Genomic DNA, 15,997 nt, shown 5'->3' on the forward strand with positions numbered 1-15,997 from the left:
ACCCATAGGGTTAACCCCTTCCCTGCCAGTGTCATTATTACAGTAACAGTGCATATTTTTAGCACTGATTACTGTAGTAATATCACTGGTACCCCCAAAAGTGTTAAAAATGACAGTTAGGGGTCCGATCTGTCTGCTGCAATGTCGCAGTCCCGCAAAAAAAAAACGCAGATGGCCGCCATTACAAGTAAAAAAAAAAAAAAAACAATAAAAATGACTTAAATCTTTCCCGTAGTTAGTAGATGCGATAACTTTTGCGCAAACCAATCAAAACACACTTATTGCGATTTCTTTTACCAAAAATATGTAGCAGAAAACAAATTGGCCTAAGATGTTAAAAAATTTAGATTTTTGAATTTTTTTTTTTGAGAATGTCATATAGCAGAATGTGAAAAATATTGTTTTTTTTTCCAAAATGGTCGCTCTTTTTTTGTTTATAGCACAAAAAATAAAAATCGCACAGGTGATCAAATACCACCAAAAGAAAGCTCTATTTGTGGGGAAAAAAGGACATAAATTTTATTTGGGTACAGAATTGCACGACTGCGCAATTGTCCATTAAAGCAACGCAGTGCCGAATCGCAAAATAGTGCCTGGTCATTAAAGTGGTTAAAGTAAAGCCTTTTTTTAAAATAACAAACATGTTATATTTACTTGCTCTGTGCAGTACTTTTGCACAGAGCAGCCTGGATCCTCCTCTTCTAAGGTCCCACACCAATGCTCCTGGCCCCTCCTTCGTGCCGGGTGCCCTCACAGCAAGCAGCTTGCTTTTGGAGCACCCAAGCAAACATGCTCCCGACCTGCGGCTCTGTGTGTGCATTCACACAGGGAGCCGCAGCTTGGCCCCGCCCCCTCCATCTCCTGATTGGCTCACTGGCTGTGATTAACAGCAGCAGGAGCCAATGGTGTCAGGAGCCAATGGCTCCTACTGCTGCCAATCAGGAGTGTGAGTCCTTGGAGAGTCAAGGCTCTCGTGGACATCGCTGGATAGAAAGGGAGCTCAAGTAAGTATTAGAGGGGCTGCTGCATACAAAATGTTTTTAACTTTCATGCACACAATGCATGAAGGTAAAAAGCCTTGTGCCTTTACAGCCATTTTTTTCTAGCATATACCAAGCAATTAATAGTGTGTAGTGACTACAGTGCTGCCCTAATAAAGTGCATTCAAATAATGAGCAAAACATTTATCTACTGTGATACAAAATAAACTTTTAGTAAAGTGATAAAGATAAAGTGACTAACGGTGTTAAAAGGTGTTAGTAATTAAAGTGCTGATCGCAGTACCAAATCAAATCCTCCATAAACATGAAAAAAGTCCATGAACTTTAGGTGAGTCTTGCTGCAATGTGAATCCAAAGTGGCGTGCTCCCCTCCTATGTGACCCCACTCACCAACTGTATGTATAAATTGGCTTTGATTATATTTGCTCCTTCCACGTATTGGTGTTTGGCTGTTAGTGGTATCCAAATCAGGCATATGACCCTATATAATCACTCCTTATCACCACCTCCTCTCCTCCATTTCACTCTCCAAATGTGAACCAACGTAGGTATCACCATGAAAAGGATGGGAGAACATTCATAGTGTACATGCTAAGTGCAGCTAGTGCTAAGCGTGGTCGGTCAGTGACTAGTATCTGCTACATGAGAACACGCCCAGAGGGCTTTTGGATTTGCTTCTGCTTTTAATAATTGTTTTAATGTAAGTGCAATTGCGTTTTATTCTTTAATAAAAGTCAACAGTTTTACACTATGAATTGGAGAGTGAAATGTAGAAGAGGAGGTGGTGATAAGGAGTGAATATACGGTCATATGCCTGATTTGGATACCACTAACAGCCAAACACCAATACGTGGAAGGAGTGGAGGAAGGAGCATGTATAATCAAAGCATGTTTTATACATACAGCTGGTGAGCGGGGGCACGTAGGAGGGGAGCATGCCACTTTGGATTCACATTGCAGCAAGACTCACCTAAAGTTTATGAACTTTAATTTTTATGGACTATTTGATTTGATACTGCACTCAGCACTTTTATTACTAGCAAATAACACCATTCGCACTTTATCTTTAGCACTTTACCAAATGTTAATTTTGTATCACAATAGATGAATGTTTTGCTCATTATTTGAATGCATTTTATTAGGGCAGCCCTGTACTCACTACACACTATTAAATTCGGTTATTTAACCATCAACACAGCAGCATCCTGATTAATTAATCACTTACCCAAAAGGCAGAGCTTTGCAGAGGGTCCACATTCATTAAATATTGCAAGCAATGATTCAATTGAGCATATTACTGGCAAAAAAAGCTGGGTAATAGAAAGTATCTGTTCAGTGTCAAGGTCACATTCCTTAAATGGAGAGTAGTTTTTCAATGCAATGCAAATTGAATTACATTTCATTTATTATTTTTACCCAGTATCGCATGCATAGGTTACACCAGAGTCAAAGAAATGCGTTCCACTTTTTATGTATCCATTCTTAATCGAGTCTGGGTCCCCACAAGATATTGCTGCAATAAAAATTAATACATTTAATAAGTAAATAATAATCCTTGCTTATAATACATTAGCCCCAACATTCATATACATATTAAATATAAACATAATGCACGCTTTCAAAGTGATAATCCAGTGATGTTTGCCAAATCATTTTCTACAGAAAACCAATTACTGATTTTTTTATATCTTTTAGTTTTGTGTTATTTTTTACAGAGATATTTCTGAATGACATTTCCTATATCTAAATAAAATGCACTTTGCAAGTGTTTTACCCTTCAGCTCACGTTTATTTGGCAGTGTCAAACAAATTCTGTATCTGGTTATCGAAATATCTAATGTAGTGGCAGAAACTGTTTATATTTATCAGGTTATTTCTGTACATTAAATAAAAAAAACTCATCTGCAAACCCATCTGATAAATTGTCAGTTAGTTGATAAGTTGTCAATTAGTTTTATTTGAGTGTAAGAATATCCATGAAAGTGATATGTACACATTTAACAAAAAAAAAAAGCCTAGGGGCAAAGCTTGGCCAGGATGGCCCTCTATCTGCAGAGAGGGAGAAACCGCAACTCACAGCCACAACAGCCACCTTATTGACCTGGCCGTTACCAGGTTACTTTCCCTGCCAGCTCTGTACTATATCTCACAAAAAGATATAGCCGGTGGGGCCCCGTTAACTTAGAGATTTCTTTTTTCAGTGCCAGCATGAGGCACTCCAAGATGACACGGGCACACCGAATGGAGTGGCGCTCACAGGTTCCCAGTTGCCTGATAACACTGATCCCTTATATGAAATTTATCACATGGGCAGGCTGTAGAGGTCTTCCATCAATAGCCTCAATGGCAAGTGCGGAGGCACAAGGCTGCAGTGGTATTGAGTGCTTCAACACATAGGCACTATCTTTGAACAAGCCTGCAGGCCTAGAATCCATTAGTGCCTGGGTATCGATGGAAAACTCAGACCAGGAAAGGATAACCAGAACAAGAGGCTTATCTGTCAGGATAGCTGGGGACATAAAGCTGCCCTCTAAGGTCTGTCCCCTACAGGACCTCAGTTGCGGAGATTTCCTGGTTGGGTTGAACAAGACTTCAAGTGACCTGCTTGGCCACAGTAAAGACACAATCTCTCCCTTTGCCTAAAGGCTCTCTCTTCGGTAGAGACACGTGTGAAGCCCCGCTGCATGGGCTCTACTTCATTAGAAGACTCAGGCCCAGGAGGCATGGGAGGTGAGGGAGTCATGGTTGGAAATGCATAGCTTGGAGCCAAACATACAGGAGGCCTCCTTAAAGGAAGGGCTCTCTCGGAGTCTGGTATCAACAAGAGTGGCTTACGAGATCAACTCCTCAAGACTACCATCTCGAGCTGCAATCTCATCTTTATTGTTATCAGAGAGGCCATGGAAAAAAGCAGCCACAAGAGTCTCAATGTTCAAACCAGCCACTGCTGCCAGAGTATGGAATTTAATAGCATAGTCGGCAACAGTTCTCATACTCTGTTTAATAGGCATTAGACTTTTGGCAGAGGTAGAGCGAGCAGGAATATCAAATACACTTTTAAAAGAAGTCACAAACTCGGGGTAATTCTGGACAATGGGTTTTTGTGTCTCCCATAGTGGGTTTGCCCAACCCAGGACTTTGTCAAAAAGCAAAGAAATAATGAAGTCTACTTTACTTCTGTCAATAGGGAATGCCGGGGGCAACATCTCAATATATATTCCAACCTGGTTGAGAAACCCTCTGCAGTGAGCTGGATTGCCCCTAAAATGTTGGGGAAGCAGAGCAGAACCAGTCATAATTACTCTTAGAGTAGAATTGTTAGAGGAGACTGCCTGAACAGAGACAGGAGCAGCAGCAGGGATAGCTTGCAACACTGGTTGTACCGGAGGAACCGGAGTAGGATGATCCAGATGAGTAATTTGAATGAGGAGCATTTATAACACTGTGGCAAACTGATCCGTGCAGTGGTCCTGCTCATCTGGAAAAAAATTTACAACTAGGTGGATTGCCTGCATCTTTTGGATTCATGGCTCTTGCAGAATGTCAGGAACCATAAATCAGACAGCGACAGAAAGTGCAGTTAAAATCACATCTTTAATGAAATGGCAAAAATAACAGTTCAGGGAATGTAGTCCAAAAACAGAAGCCAGAGTTTAGATGCCAGAGTGGGTAATCAGATGAGCCGGGGTCAGGAAACCAGAAGTCAGCGTAGTTAGGATCAAAAATCAGGAGCAGGAATTGGAAGGGAAGTCAGCCAGGCCAAGTCATACACAAGAGCACAGGAAGAAAGCACTTAGAGATCATAGACCAGAAAAGGGTAAGGAGAAAATTAACTAAGCTGCTTAACCACTTGCCGACTGCCGCACGACTATTTACGGCTACGTCACTAGCCTGCAAGGATTTTGGGAGCGCGCGCGCGCCGCCGGATGCGCGCTCCCACTCCCGCTCGGTCACGGACCCCCCTGCGCGTGTGCCCGGCGGACCCGATGTCTGCCGGGCACTCGCGATCGTCCGTGACAGCGGGAGAAAGGCAGGCGGCTAGTGTAAACAAAGCCGCCTGTCAGTTCTCCCTGTGTAAGAATGGTGATCAAACGGTTTTACTATGTAGGACCGTTGATCACTGTTCTTACACATCAAGCCACAGCCAATCACAGTTAGAAACACGCCCGTAGGGACACACTTAACCCCTCCCTGTCAAAAAAAGTTAACCCCTTCACTGCTAGTGTCATTTTTACAGTAACAGTGCATATTTATAGCACTGATTACTGTAGTAATGTCACTGGTAACCCCAAAAGTGTCAAAAATGTCAGTCAAGGGTCCGATCTGTCCGCCCCAATGTCGCAGTCCCGCAAAAAAAAAAAATCGCAGATTGCCGCCATTACGCGTTAAAAAAAAAAACAACAAAAATGACAAAAATCTTTCCCTTTGTTAGTAAACGCAATAACTTTTGCGCAAACCAACCAAAATACGCTTTTTGCGATTTTTTTTTTACCAAACATATGGTAAAAAAAAAATTGGCCTAAAATGTTAAAAAATTTTGATTTTTACATTTTTTTGGGGGAATTTCATATAAAAAAAAAATGTGAAAAATATTGTTATTTTTGCTAAATTGACGCTCTTTTTTTGTTTATAGCGCATGATCAAAAAATCGCACAGGTGATCAAATACCGCCAAAAGAAAGCTCTGTTTGTGGGAAAAAAGGACGCCAAATTTGTTTAGGTACAGCATCGCACGACCGCGCAATTGTCTGTTAAAGTCACGCAGTGCCGAATTGCAAAATAGGCCCTGGTCAGGAAGGGGGTAAAATCTTCTGGGGCTTAAGTGGTTAAATAGCAAAAAGGGGCTAGCTGTAACCTGGACTAAAGAGGCAGGTTAATGTTAACCAGATGAGCCACTGTGGTAACATATGGCTGATAGCTTCTGAGCACTGAAAGAAAAGAGCTGCTAGTTAAGTAGCAGGAGCCCAGCCTTGACAGGGATGTCCCCAAGCAATGAACTGAGTTGGGTAACAACAAGGAAAACAGCAGCGAGCAGGCACACAGAAGGCAAAGGTCAATAGACCCAAACACTCAATACAGCCTGAAGCACTTTGTGTCCAAAGTTTGCATTATAAGAGGCCTGGCAATACACCCAGTAAAATTTTGAGAAGGCGTGAACAGATGGTGGCTTTGCAATCCTGTGAAATGGATGCTTGATGCTAAAATAGTCCAAAAACACTGACAGATCTGGTGGAATAGGCCCTGATAGGGGAGGAAGAGAGGAACCCTTTCCTTGAGGGCATGAGCTCTGGGAATGAGCTTCTTAAACCACCTAGCAAAGGTGGAAGAGGAAACAGGATGTCCTTTTCTTGGAACCTTCAGAGAGGAAAAATAGAGAGTTTTTCTGAAGGAAGATGTTTAAGCTAGTTAGACACTAACTGCTCTGACTATATCCTGGCACGGAAGCGAAACTCACTGGCATGCTTTAGGGCAGGCCATAGAAAAGGGGGGAGAATATTCTCACTGATGTGAATGGAGGAGACCACCTTGGGGAGGAAAAGGGGGGTTTAGACATAGTCACCAACTCTGCCTGATGGAGGTAATGGCCACTAAAAGGAGGCCACATTACTGTACTAAGGGGTAAAAATTGTGTTCCAGGTAACTAGTGGCATCCCTAACGACCATCACCCCTAGGTATTTATACCCATCAACCCATTGGAGAGGTGTTTTTTCTGCCCTGGGATATGAAGGGGTAAGAAGGAATAAGAGGGACTTATCCCAGTTAATCTTAACACTGGAAAAGGAATTAAACTTGTCTCCTAATCGTAAGGCTGAATGTAAAGAAGTGGATTCCTTATTAACAGAGAAGGTCATCATCTGAATACAAGAATAGTTTTTCTTCTAGATCAACTTTGATGCCCTTCACCACAGTCGTAGCTCTAATCTAAATAGTTAAGCTCTAGGGTCACTGCAAACAAGCCTTCCACTATATGGGGGAAAGTTCAGGCACAGGTGGCCTGAACTAGAAAGATCCATATGAGTAATCAGTCTGTGGATGTTGATGTCTGTACCCCTACCTAGCATGAATTCTGATTGATCAGCATGAACCAAAGCCAGAATTCTTATGGATAACTTCTACACTCAATAAGGAGATTGGACAATATGATGAGCACAGGTCAGGGTTTCCTACTTGGTTTAGGAATTACCACTGCCACTGCATCCATCATAGATCCTGGTAGGGATCCTATGTCCAATGAATGAAGCACCATCAGAAGGAATTGTGGGGTTAGATCTTCAAAAAAGTGTACTGAACTGTACAACCGATTAATCTTATCCCTGTTGACATATAGTATATCAAGAAATGTGTTCTGATCTTAAACTTTGCTTCACAGATAAACAAGGAGATTTTCCAGCTTGCCCAAAGACACTACATTGGCAAAGTGACAGCATCTCTATAAGTGATTTATCACTATCACAATCCAATTCTGGACAAAAATGAGGCCCCAATAATATATACTGTATGATTTATATATCATCAATGTCTTTATAATGGTGTCATATTGGTGTGGTGTACTGTATATATACTATGTGTCATTATATATATATACACACACATATATATATACATATATATATATATTTTTTTTTTTTATATAGCTGCACCCATACGCCCATCATTATCTTTTGAGTGCACTCAGGACTGTATTGGCGGGCAACTTTAAAGTGGTTGTAAACTTACACATATACCCACTGAAGTGACTGGCCTCATGCAACACAAAGATGAAAAAAATCTTCCTACATAAGTTGCACTTATTTTATCTGCAGCCCTCTCTTCTCTACAACCATTCAAAGGCCAATATTTATACAGCTTATCTGAGATTCCAGAAAGCAAGGTTAGGGATCTGAAGTTACACTCTGCAGAGCTCAGTGAGAGCTGACTGGAGGGAAGGGACACACTCCCCATCACACAGCACACAGAACTAAGGATGTCAATCACCTGCTATATGCTGGATTTCCCTCCTCGGTCACCTTTCTATCATTTGGTGTCAGGACAACTTGTCAGAAGTGACTCATACAGATAGCAGAGGAATGAGGCAGCAGACGGAAATTGCACTTAGTGCTCTGGATTGAAACAAGCACACACTATAAAGGAATGAGCTGTGTTCAAATTTCATGTCAGAGGTTTACAACCACTTGAAAAGGGTGGAGATACAAGACACAGGCTTGGAGAGAATTCTGAAATTGATTCTGACTACAGGAGTGTTATAAATTTTCATACTGAGGACTATGTAATAAATATGCCACAAATACGTACGTTGGCAAAAGGTTTTATAAGTCCATGTTCTCCCCAGGCAAGTTAGAACATTTTTTGCATCTGTTACAGGAACATAACCTTTCTTGCACCTATACTGGAGTGTTGTGCCTTCCAAATAATATCTCTCTCTTGTAGGTTCTACCGGTTCAGCAAATTGGATGTTAGGCAGTTGGATAGACTTGCAAAGACCTGAAAAACAGCGATAATTTAGTTATAATAAAAGCAAATAATTTGTTTTACCAAAAAGGAAGAAATTTAGTAGGCTTTTCGACAGTAAATACTGTAAAAAAAATAAATAAATAAAATAATAGGAACATTAAAATTGTCAAAATTGTATTTATTTTGATAAAACTTAAAAACAGGATCACAAATAACACTACTATTAATATAAGGAAATATTTCAATATGAATATATTAGATATTTTACATGTTCAAATACTAATTTCCTTAAACTATGACAAAAAAACATTCCCAGCAACCTCCAAAACAAAACAAAATACAATGAAATCACTACAGGAGTGGAAAAATTGTATCTAGTTTATTTGAAATTTAAATTAACCACTTGCTGAACGCCGCCCGACTATATACGGCTGCGGTCAGCCCCTCACAGGCAAATTGACGTACCGGTACGTCACTAGCCTGGGAGCCAATAGGGTTCCCTAAGCAGCCCGCGCGTGTGACCGGCAGACCCGATGGAGAGGGATGAGAGGGAGAAAGGCAGGCGGCTAATGAAACAAGCCGCCTGTCATTCTTCCCTGTGTAAAAGCACAGATCATACGGTCCTGCTATGTAGGACCGTTGATCTGTGCTGTTACACACACAGCCACATCCAATCACAGTTAGAAACACGCCTCTAGGGACACACTTAACCCCTCCCTCTCCAATAAAGTTAACCCCTTCCCTCCCAGTGTCATTTTTACAGTAACAGTGCATATGTATAGCACTGATTACTGTAGTAATGTCACTGGTACCCCCAAAAGTGTCAAAAATGTCAGTCAAGGGTCCGATCTGTCCGCCGCAATGTCGCAGTCCCGCAAAAAAAACGCAGATCGTCGCCATTACTCGTTAAAAAAAACAATAAAGATGACAAAAATCTTTCCCTTAGTTAGAAAAATGCAATAACTTTTGCGCAAACCAATCAAAATACGCTTTTTGCAATTTTTTTTATCAAACATATGTAGCAGTAAACAAATTGGCCAAAAATGTTAAAAAATTTTGATTTTTACATTTTTTGGGGGGGGGAATTTCATATAAAAAAATTTGAAAAATATTGTTATTTTTGCAAAATTGTCTCTTTTTTTTTGCTTATAGCGCATGATCAAAAAATCGCACAGCTGATCAAATACCACCAAAAGAAATCTCTGTTTGTGGGAAAAAAAAGGACGTTATTTTCATTTGGTTACAGCGTCGCACGACCGCGCAATTGTCCGTTAAAGTCACGCAGTGCCGAATTGCAAAATAGGCCCTGGTCAGGAAGGGGGTAAAATCTTCCGGGGCTTAAGTGGTTAAGAAATCACTATAGTGACAAATGCTAAATTTTGATAAATCTGTGGAGTTAAAGCAGAACTAAGGCTAGGAGTGGGAGCACTAGTCATATTATACATGGCATAATGGTAAATTATACCAAATAGTGATGAGTCAAACTGCCCTGGGTTCTGTTCAAAAAAGGGTTTGACAAACGTTGAAGTTTTGGATGCCGAACCCCACTGAAATCAAAGGGAGTGGAATCCATTCCATTTGGCCAGGGCCATGATTTTTTTTAAATGTTTAAAATGGAACGTTAAAAATGGTCAATTCCTTTAACTAAGATGCCTTGGGGCCTCTGGAGAGATGCATCTCTCTGATGTACAGAAAATGGTGCAGAAGCACTGACATTTACAAATGAAAAAAGTATTTAAAATTTGCCGCCAAATGAAAACATTCACAGCTTCTTTGTAAAATTTGTTTAAAAAAAAACACAGCACATAGGGCCCTTCAAGGGTTTGATATGTATCAAGGACTTTTGGAGGGGTCTATGTGTCGTTTCTTTAAAAAAAAAAAAAAAAAGGCATTTGCCGGCAATTTAAAATATGTAATTTTTTTCTTTGTAAATTCCACTTTTGCTATAGCAAATCATATAGCAAGAATTAAAAAAAAAAGAATTTGCGCAGAGTTGCCCCCAAAATGCATACCAGACCCTTCGATTCTGGTATGTATCTTAAAAAGGTACCTCATGCAAAAAAAAAAAAAAAACCACGAGTGAGAAAATCTATACAAGATCCTTAGCAGCCCATACATTATACATTGTGTTCATTAAACCAGTGGGTTGAACGAAAGTAAATGCCTCAATTTCCCCATCCACATGTTCAGTGCGGATGGGGGAATAAGTCTCGCTGAGCTATTGTAATCGGAAAGCGGGGAGCCTCCCATGCCTGGCTGAATGCCTATTCATGAAACACACAAGGTCACAAAGGCCCCCCCCCCCCAAATTTCATACCAAATCCTTATCCAAGCATACATCCTGGCAGGCCAGAAAAGGGGGGACAAGTGTGCTGCCCTCCACATCCCCTTAAAATGGGTAGGTACCTTGCCATGGGGGATCCCCCTTGGCCAGGCACCTTGTACCAATGTAGATGAGGACAAGGGCCTCTTCCCCACAATTATGGCCCAGTGGTTATGCAAGTCTGCAGATGGGGGGGGGGGCTTATCATAAGCTGGAAGGCCCCTTTAAAAAAAGGGGGACCCCCAGCCAATCCCAACAGTACTCATAGCCAAACAAAAGTTACCCAAGCTTTCATCAGCTATAAAAGGAAGGGGTGGGTATGGTGTTGACATCACTGACCAAATATGGCCGTGGCTCCACTCCCGCCGAAAAGGGGGCCTAACGGGCAGTAATTCGGACATTCGTCTGAATACCCAAACAGCCAAAGTTTAGTCAGAACCTAGGCTCAATCTGAAGCAGTCAGTTCATTCCTATGTATAACTCCACAGCAGGAGAAGGAGCAGCACAGAAGGAGGAGTGACCAAGCTCTTTACTCTCAGGTTTGGATTCTTCACAGATTTCTCCAGTCCCATAATCATGGTCAATTGGAACTCCGAAATCTGGTTCAGAAAATTCATCCTCTCCTGTTGAACATGTTTAATGGTAAGTGTAATTAAGTCAAATTAACAGGTTAATCTACTTTTGAAATCCTCATTACATGCAAATAAAGGAGGGGGCAAACAAATTCTCAGACTCCATGTGTAGCACTATTTCCAGGCATTGGGCCTGATGTGGGTCTGCCATGGTTACCATTAACACCAACAGCGCATTTAAGCTTGTTGCCCAAGTGTGAGATCTGGGACAATGAACAGTCCGGCATCTTTGGTTTTTAGTTTTATTGTAGTAACTTGGATGGGAGAAGGGAATGAGTATGATACTCCTCTGGCTCAACTAGGTAAAAATCTGGGACACTTGAGAAAAATGCCGCCTAGTGCTGTCTTGGCACCGGCTGAATGCTTTACTGGCACTTGTAAACCTGACTTGCGGTCTGTGAACTGAAACTTGACTTCTGATGCTTCCTCACAGCTCAAAAGTCCTGTGCACTACTCCTTATAGTCTTATCTGAATGAGGTAGCCACTAGCAATGACGCTGCAACGCTTAACACTTTACACTTCAGGGCCCAACCGCTGGCACCCCCTTTACTCTTCAGGGTAATCTCTGGCACCTCCTTTCTATATTCCTGTCCTGGCTAGCTAGCTCCTGGATCCCTCTGACCTTCTCCGGAGTGGTCCCCTCTGCTAGGCTGACCCCCAGGGGCAGTTTGCAGTACTCATGACTCAGATTGCTTTCCTGAAACTCGACCCCAACTACTTTCCCGAATACTCGATCCTCAGCACACCTGGATCCTCACTGCAGCTCAGCTCAGCCCTGTGTCCACTCAGGCCAGCCGCCTGGGACACCCGATTCTTCCTGTCAGGAGGAGAGACAGCCGTCACCTCCCTCCTGGGACTCTTCTTCCCGCCAAAGATGCTGCGTCATGTGCTCCCCTCAGACTTATACCCTCTCCCAGAATGCTGTTCGGCATAATCTGCCCTCCTGGGATAGATACAAGCCCGGGTGTGCCATTGGCCGGGTTTCCTCCGCTGCCCAATGAGAGCCCTCATTGGGGTTGCAGTGGGGAGACTCCCCAGTCTTAACAGTCACACCTGGGAACCATGACAACCTAACTGAAAACATAGCCCTGCTGATAAGCAGACAAGGCCCACTATACTTTACCTAGCGCCTACATTGGAGGGTGCTACACTTGGAATGAGTTGGCGTCTGTAGTATTTGTCCAAAATAACCTAATATAGTTCTATTAAGATAGGTCTTTGAGACAACCTCTCCAGTTTCTGCAAAAGTTGTATAGATAAGGATGGGACCAAAAAGTCTCTAGACCCCACAGTTGCAGTAAAAATGTGACCTGTATCCTTCCTCCGTTTAGGATAACAACCTAGTCACAGACAGTCATCTCAACAATTGGATGAATAGACAGGTATGCTCTACCTCAGTTGCCTTATGTGGTTCATCAGCTAGGAATTTCATCACTTTTTTAGAACTACCTTGACATTTTGCATAAAACAATAAATATAAGGGTGCCTTCTGTGTCCACTCTTGTCGCTTGGGTCATCTTTAGGTTATTTACATCTATTACACACAAGCTTAAGCGCATTGAAGAATGTTATATGCTGTAGTGGTTGCATCACAACTATATACTATATCACAAATATCCTTCTTTTTGGATCTTTTGAGGATCGTATTTAGAAAACACACACTCTTTATTAGGTACACCTTGCTAGTACCAGGTTGGACCCCCTTTTGCCTTCAGAACTGCCTTAATTTTTTGAGGCATAGATTCAACAAGGTGTTGGAAACATTCCACGGAGATTTTGGTCCATATTGATATGATCGCATCACGCAGTGGTTGCAGATTTGTCAGCTGCATCCATGATGTGAATCTCCCCTTCCACCACATCCCAAAGGTGATCTATTGGATTGAGATCTGGTGACTGTGGAGGTCATTGGAGAACAGTGAACGCATTGTCATGTTCAAGAAACCAGTTTGAAATTATTTGAGCTTTGTGACATTGTGCATTATCCTGCTGGAAGTAGCTATCAGAATGGGTACACTTTAGTCATAAAGGACATGACATGGTCATCAATACTCAGGTAGGCTGTGGTGTTTAACAAATGCTCAATTGGTACTAAGGGGCCCAACGTGTGCCAAGAAAATATCACCCACACCATTACACCACCACCAACCTGAACCATTACTACAAGGCAGGATGTAACCTTGCTTTTGCGTAGTTTATACCAAATTCTGACCCTACCATCTAAATGTCACAGCTGAAAACGAGATTCATCAGACCAGGCAACGTTTCTCTTCTACCAATCTTCTATTGTCTGATTTTGATTAACCTGTGTGAATTATAGCCTCAGTTTTCTGTTCTTAGTTGACAGGAGTGGCCCCCGGAGTGCTACTGTAGCCCATCTGCTTCAAGGTTCAATGTGTTGTGAGTTCAGAGATGGTATTCTGCATACCCTGGTTGTAACAAGTGATTTGAGTTACTGTTGCCTTTCTATCCTCTTGAATCAGTCTGCCCATTCTCCTTTGACCTCTGACATCAACAAGGCATTTTCATCGACACAACTGCCACTCACTGCATATTTTCTCTTTTTTGAACCATTCTCTGTAAACCCTAGAGATGGTTGTGCATGAAAATCCTAGTGGATCAGCAGTTTTTTAGATACTCTGAACGTGGCATGGTTGTTGGTGCCAGATGGGCTGGTCTAAGTCACCTAAATCTCCTTTTTTCCTCATTCTGATGCTCGGTTTGAACTTCAGCAAGTCGTCTTCACCATGGCTAGATTTGCTGCCATGTGATTGGCTGATTAGCAATTTATGTTACCAAGCAATTGAACAGGTGTACCTAATTAAGTGGCCAGTGAGTGTATGTTTTTCCATTTTAAGGAACATTATCTACTTAGGGGTGTGGTGATGGGCTCAAATGTGGCCCCCTTCCCCTATATGCAAACACATCCATAGATATGTTTGATTAAACATTTGTCTATTCTAATAGGCTTTCCAGTTGAATTGTATATGTTGGTATTTTTTATTTTTATCAACGAATGCTATAAGGGGGGGCTGTCGACCACTTGAAGTATTATATCTATACCTTTATTGTATGATCCCTGGACTGAAATTTAACATCACACAGTACTTATTCCTTTATAGGATACTGGGAGATCGTTATGTCATTGACTATGTCAAGCCCACTGGTCAAACTTACCTATTACACTAGTTTATGGTATAGTGAAAAACTGTTTTTTAAGACCAGTTCCAAATGTACCTGACTTACTTACTTCAATTGCTATTATATAGAAAGGGATAGAACAATTTATAATAGAATGGTATGAACAGATTGATATATCTTACTCCTTCTGCTCCTACTTTTCTGGGAAATCACAATACTGAATCCTATCCGTATTCCATTTTTTTACAATGTAACGTCATAATAAAAAAAGGTACTATGTTTAATCACCCACAAAGAGGAACTCATTTTAGGATACAAGGCTATTATACCTGTCAATCTATGTATATTATTTATATATTGAGTGCGGACACCCCAATGTTGGTTAGACTACACAAAAGCTAAGGGCCAAATGTTCAGACAAGTTAACACAGTCACCGTGTGAGACTTTCCACAATGCAAGTTTATGCATATTGATGATGTCCCCAGGAATAGGAGGAATGGTTGTAAATAATGGATGATGACTAATAATTAAGTTGGCTTGAGAAAGCCAACTTACTGAAATCCTATTTAAACTTCTTCTTCTTATTATTTTTCTGGCCGCAAAATTTTTGGACACTAACTCCTCCTAGACCGTTTAAGCTACATACTCCAAACTCGGGTCAGACCTTCATACTGTTCTGACTCGGTGTGCTATATCTTTTCAGACTGGTTTGAGTTACGGTTTTCTTAAAAATTAATATTAAAAATCATAAAAATGCCCATAGACTTTCATTGACAGGATGTTCAGATGACCCAAGCTCCAAATCCCATTAGACTCAATCAACATGCTAGTAACTTTGATAATCATGCTAGCGACATGGCTAGTCACTTGCTAATTATGCTAGCGACATGCTAGCAACATGCTAATCATGCTAGAAACATGCTAGTCACATGCCAATCATGCTAGCAACATGTTAGCCGCATGATAATCATGTTAGAAACATGCTAGAGAAATGCTAGTAACTTGCTAATCATGCTAGCGACATGGCTAGTCACTTGCTAATTATGCTAGTGACATGCTAGATACCTTGCTAATCATGCTAAGTACATGCTAGTTACTTGATAATCATGCTAGCAACATGCTAGCAACTTTGCTAATCATACTAATGATGGTAGTCACTTGCTTGTAATGCTAGCAATATGTTTTAAACTTCTTAAACTTTTAAATCTTTTTAAACTTTTTAAACTTTTCACATTTTCAAACTTTCTAAACTTTTCAAACTTTCTGGTCAGGCTTTCTCAAGCCAACTTAAAGTTTGTCTCGACAAACTTTTTTTTCTAGTTATTATTGTACTTAGTGTTATTGTAAAAAAAAGGAATGCATAGAGTGCAAACTCTTCCAATCCAAATGAATCTCCGTAGCAATTTGACTATCCAGAGAGATTAGCATTTATTTGTAGCATTTCTA

At 41.1% G+C, this 15,997-nt stretch overlaps 1 protein-coding gene across 1 annotated transcript in view; it reads right to left on the minus strand.

Moving 5' to 3' along the window:
• LOC309546075 (C4b-binding protein alpha chain-like) overlaps nucleotides 1-15,997 on the minus strand; it is a 290,333-nt gene that overhangs the window by 87,048 nt on the left and 187,288 nt on the right. The window contains exons 12-13 of the mRNA XM_082245585.1: nucleotides 8,295-8,483; nucleotides 2,418-2,514 (exon numbers count right to left, since the gene is read on the minus strand). Of these exons, the coding sequence (XP_082101711.1) occupies nucleotides 2,418-2,514; nucleotides 8,295-8,483 (286 nt within the window). The remainder of the gene's footprint in view (nucleotides 1-2,417; nucleotides 2,515-8,294; nucleotides 8,484-15,997) is intronic.

This window comes from Pelophylax lessonae (assembly GCF_965119305.1).
Source record: "Pelophylax lessonae genome assembly, chromosome: 2".
NCBI lineage: Eukaryota > Metazoa > Chordata > Amphibia > Anura > Ranidae > Pelophylax > Pelophylax lessonae.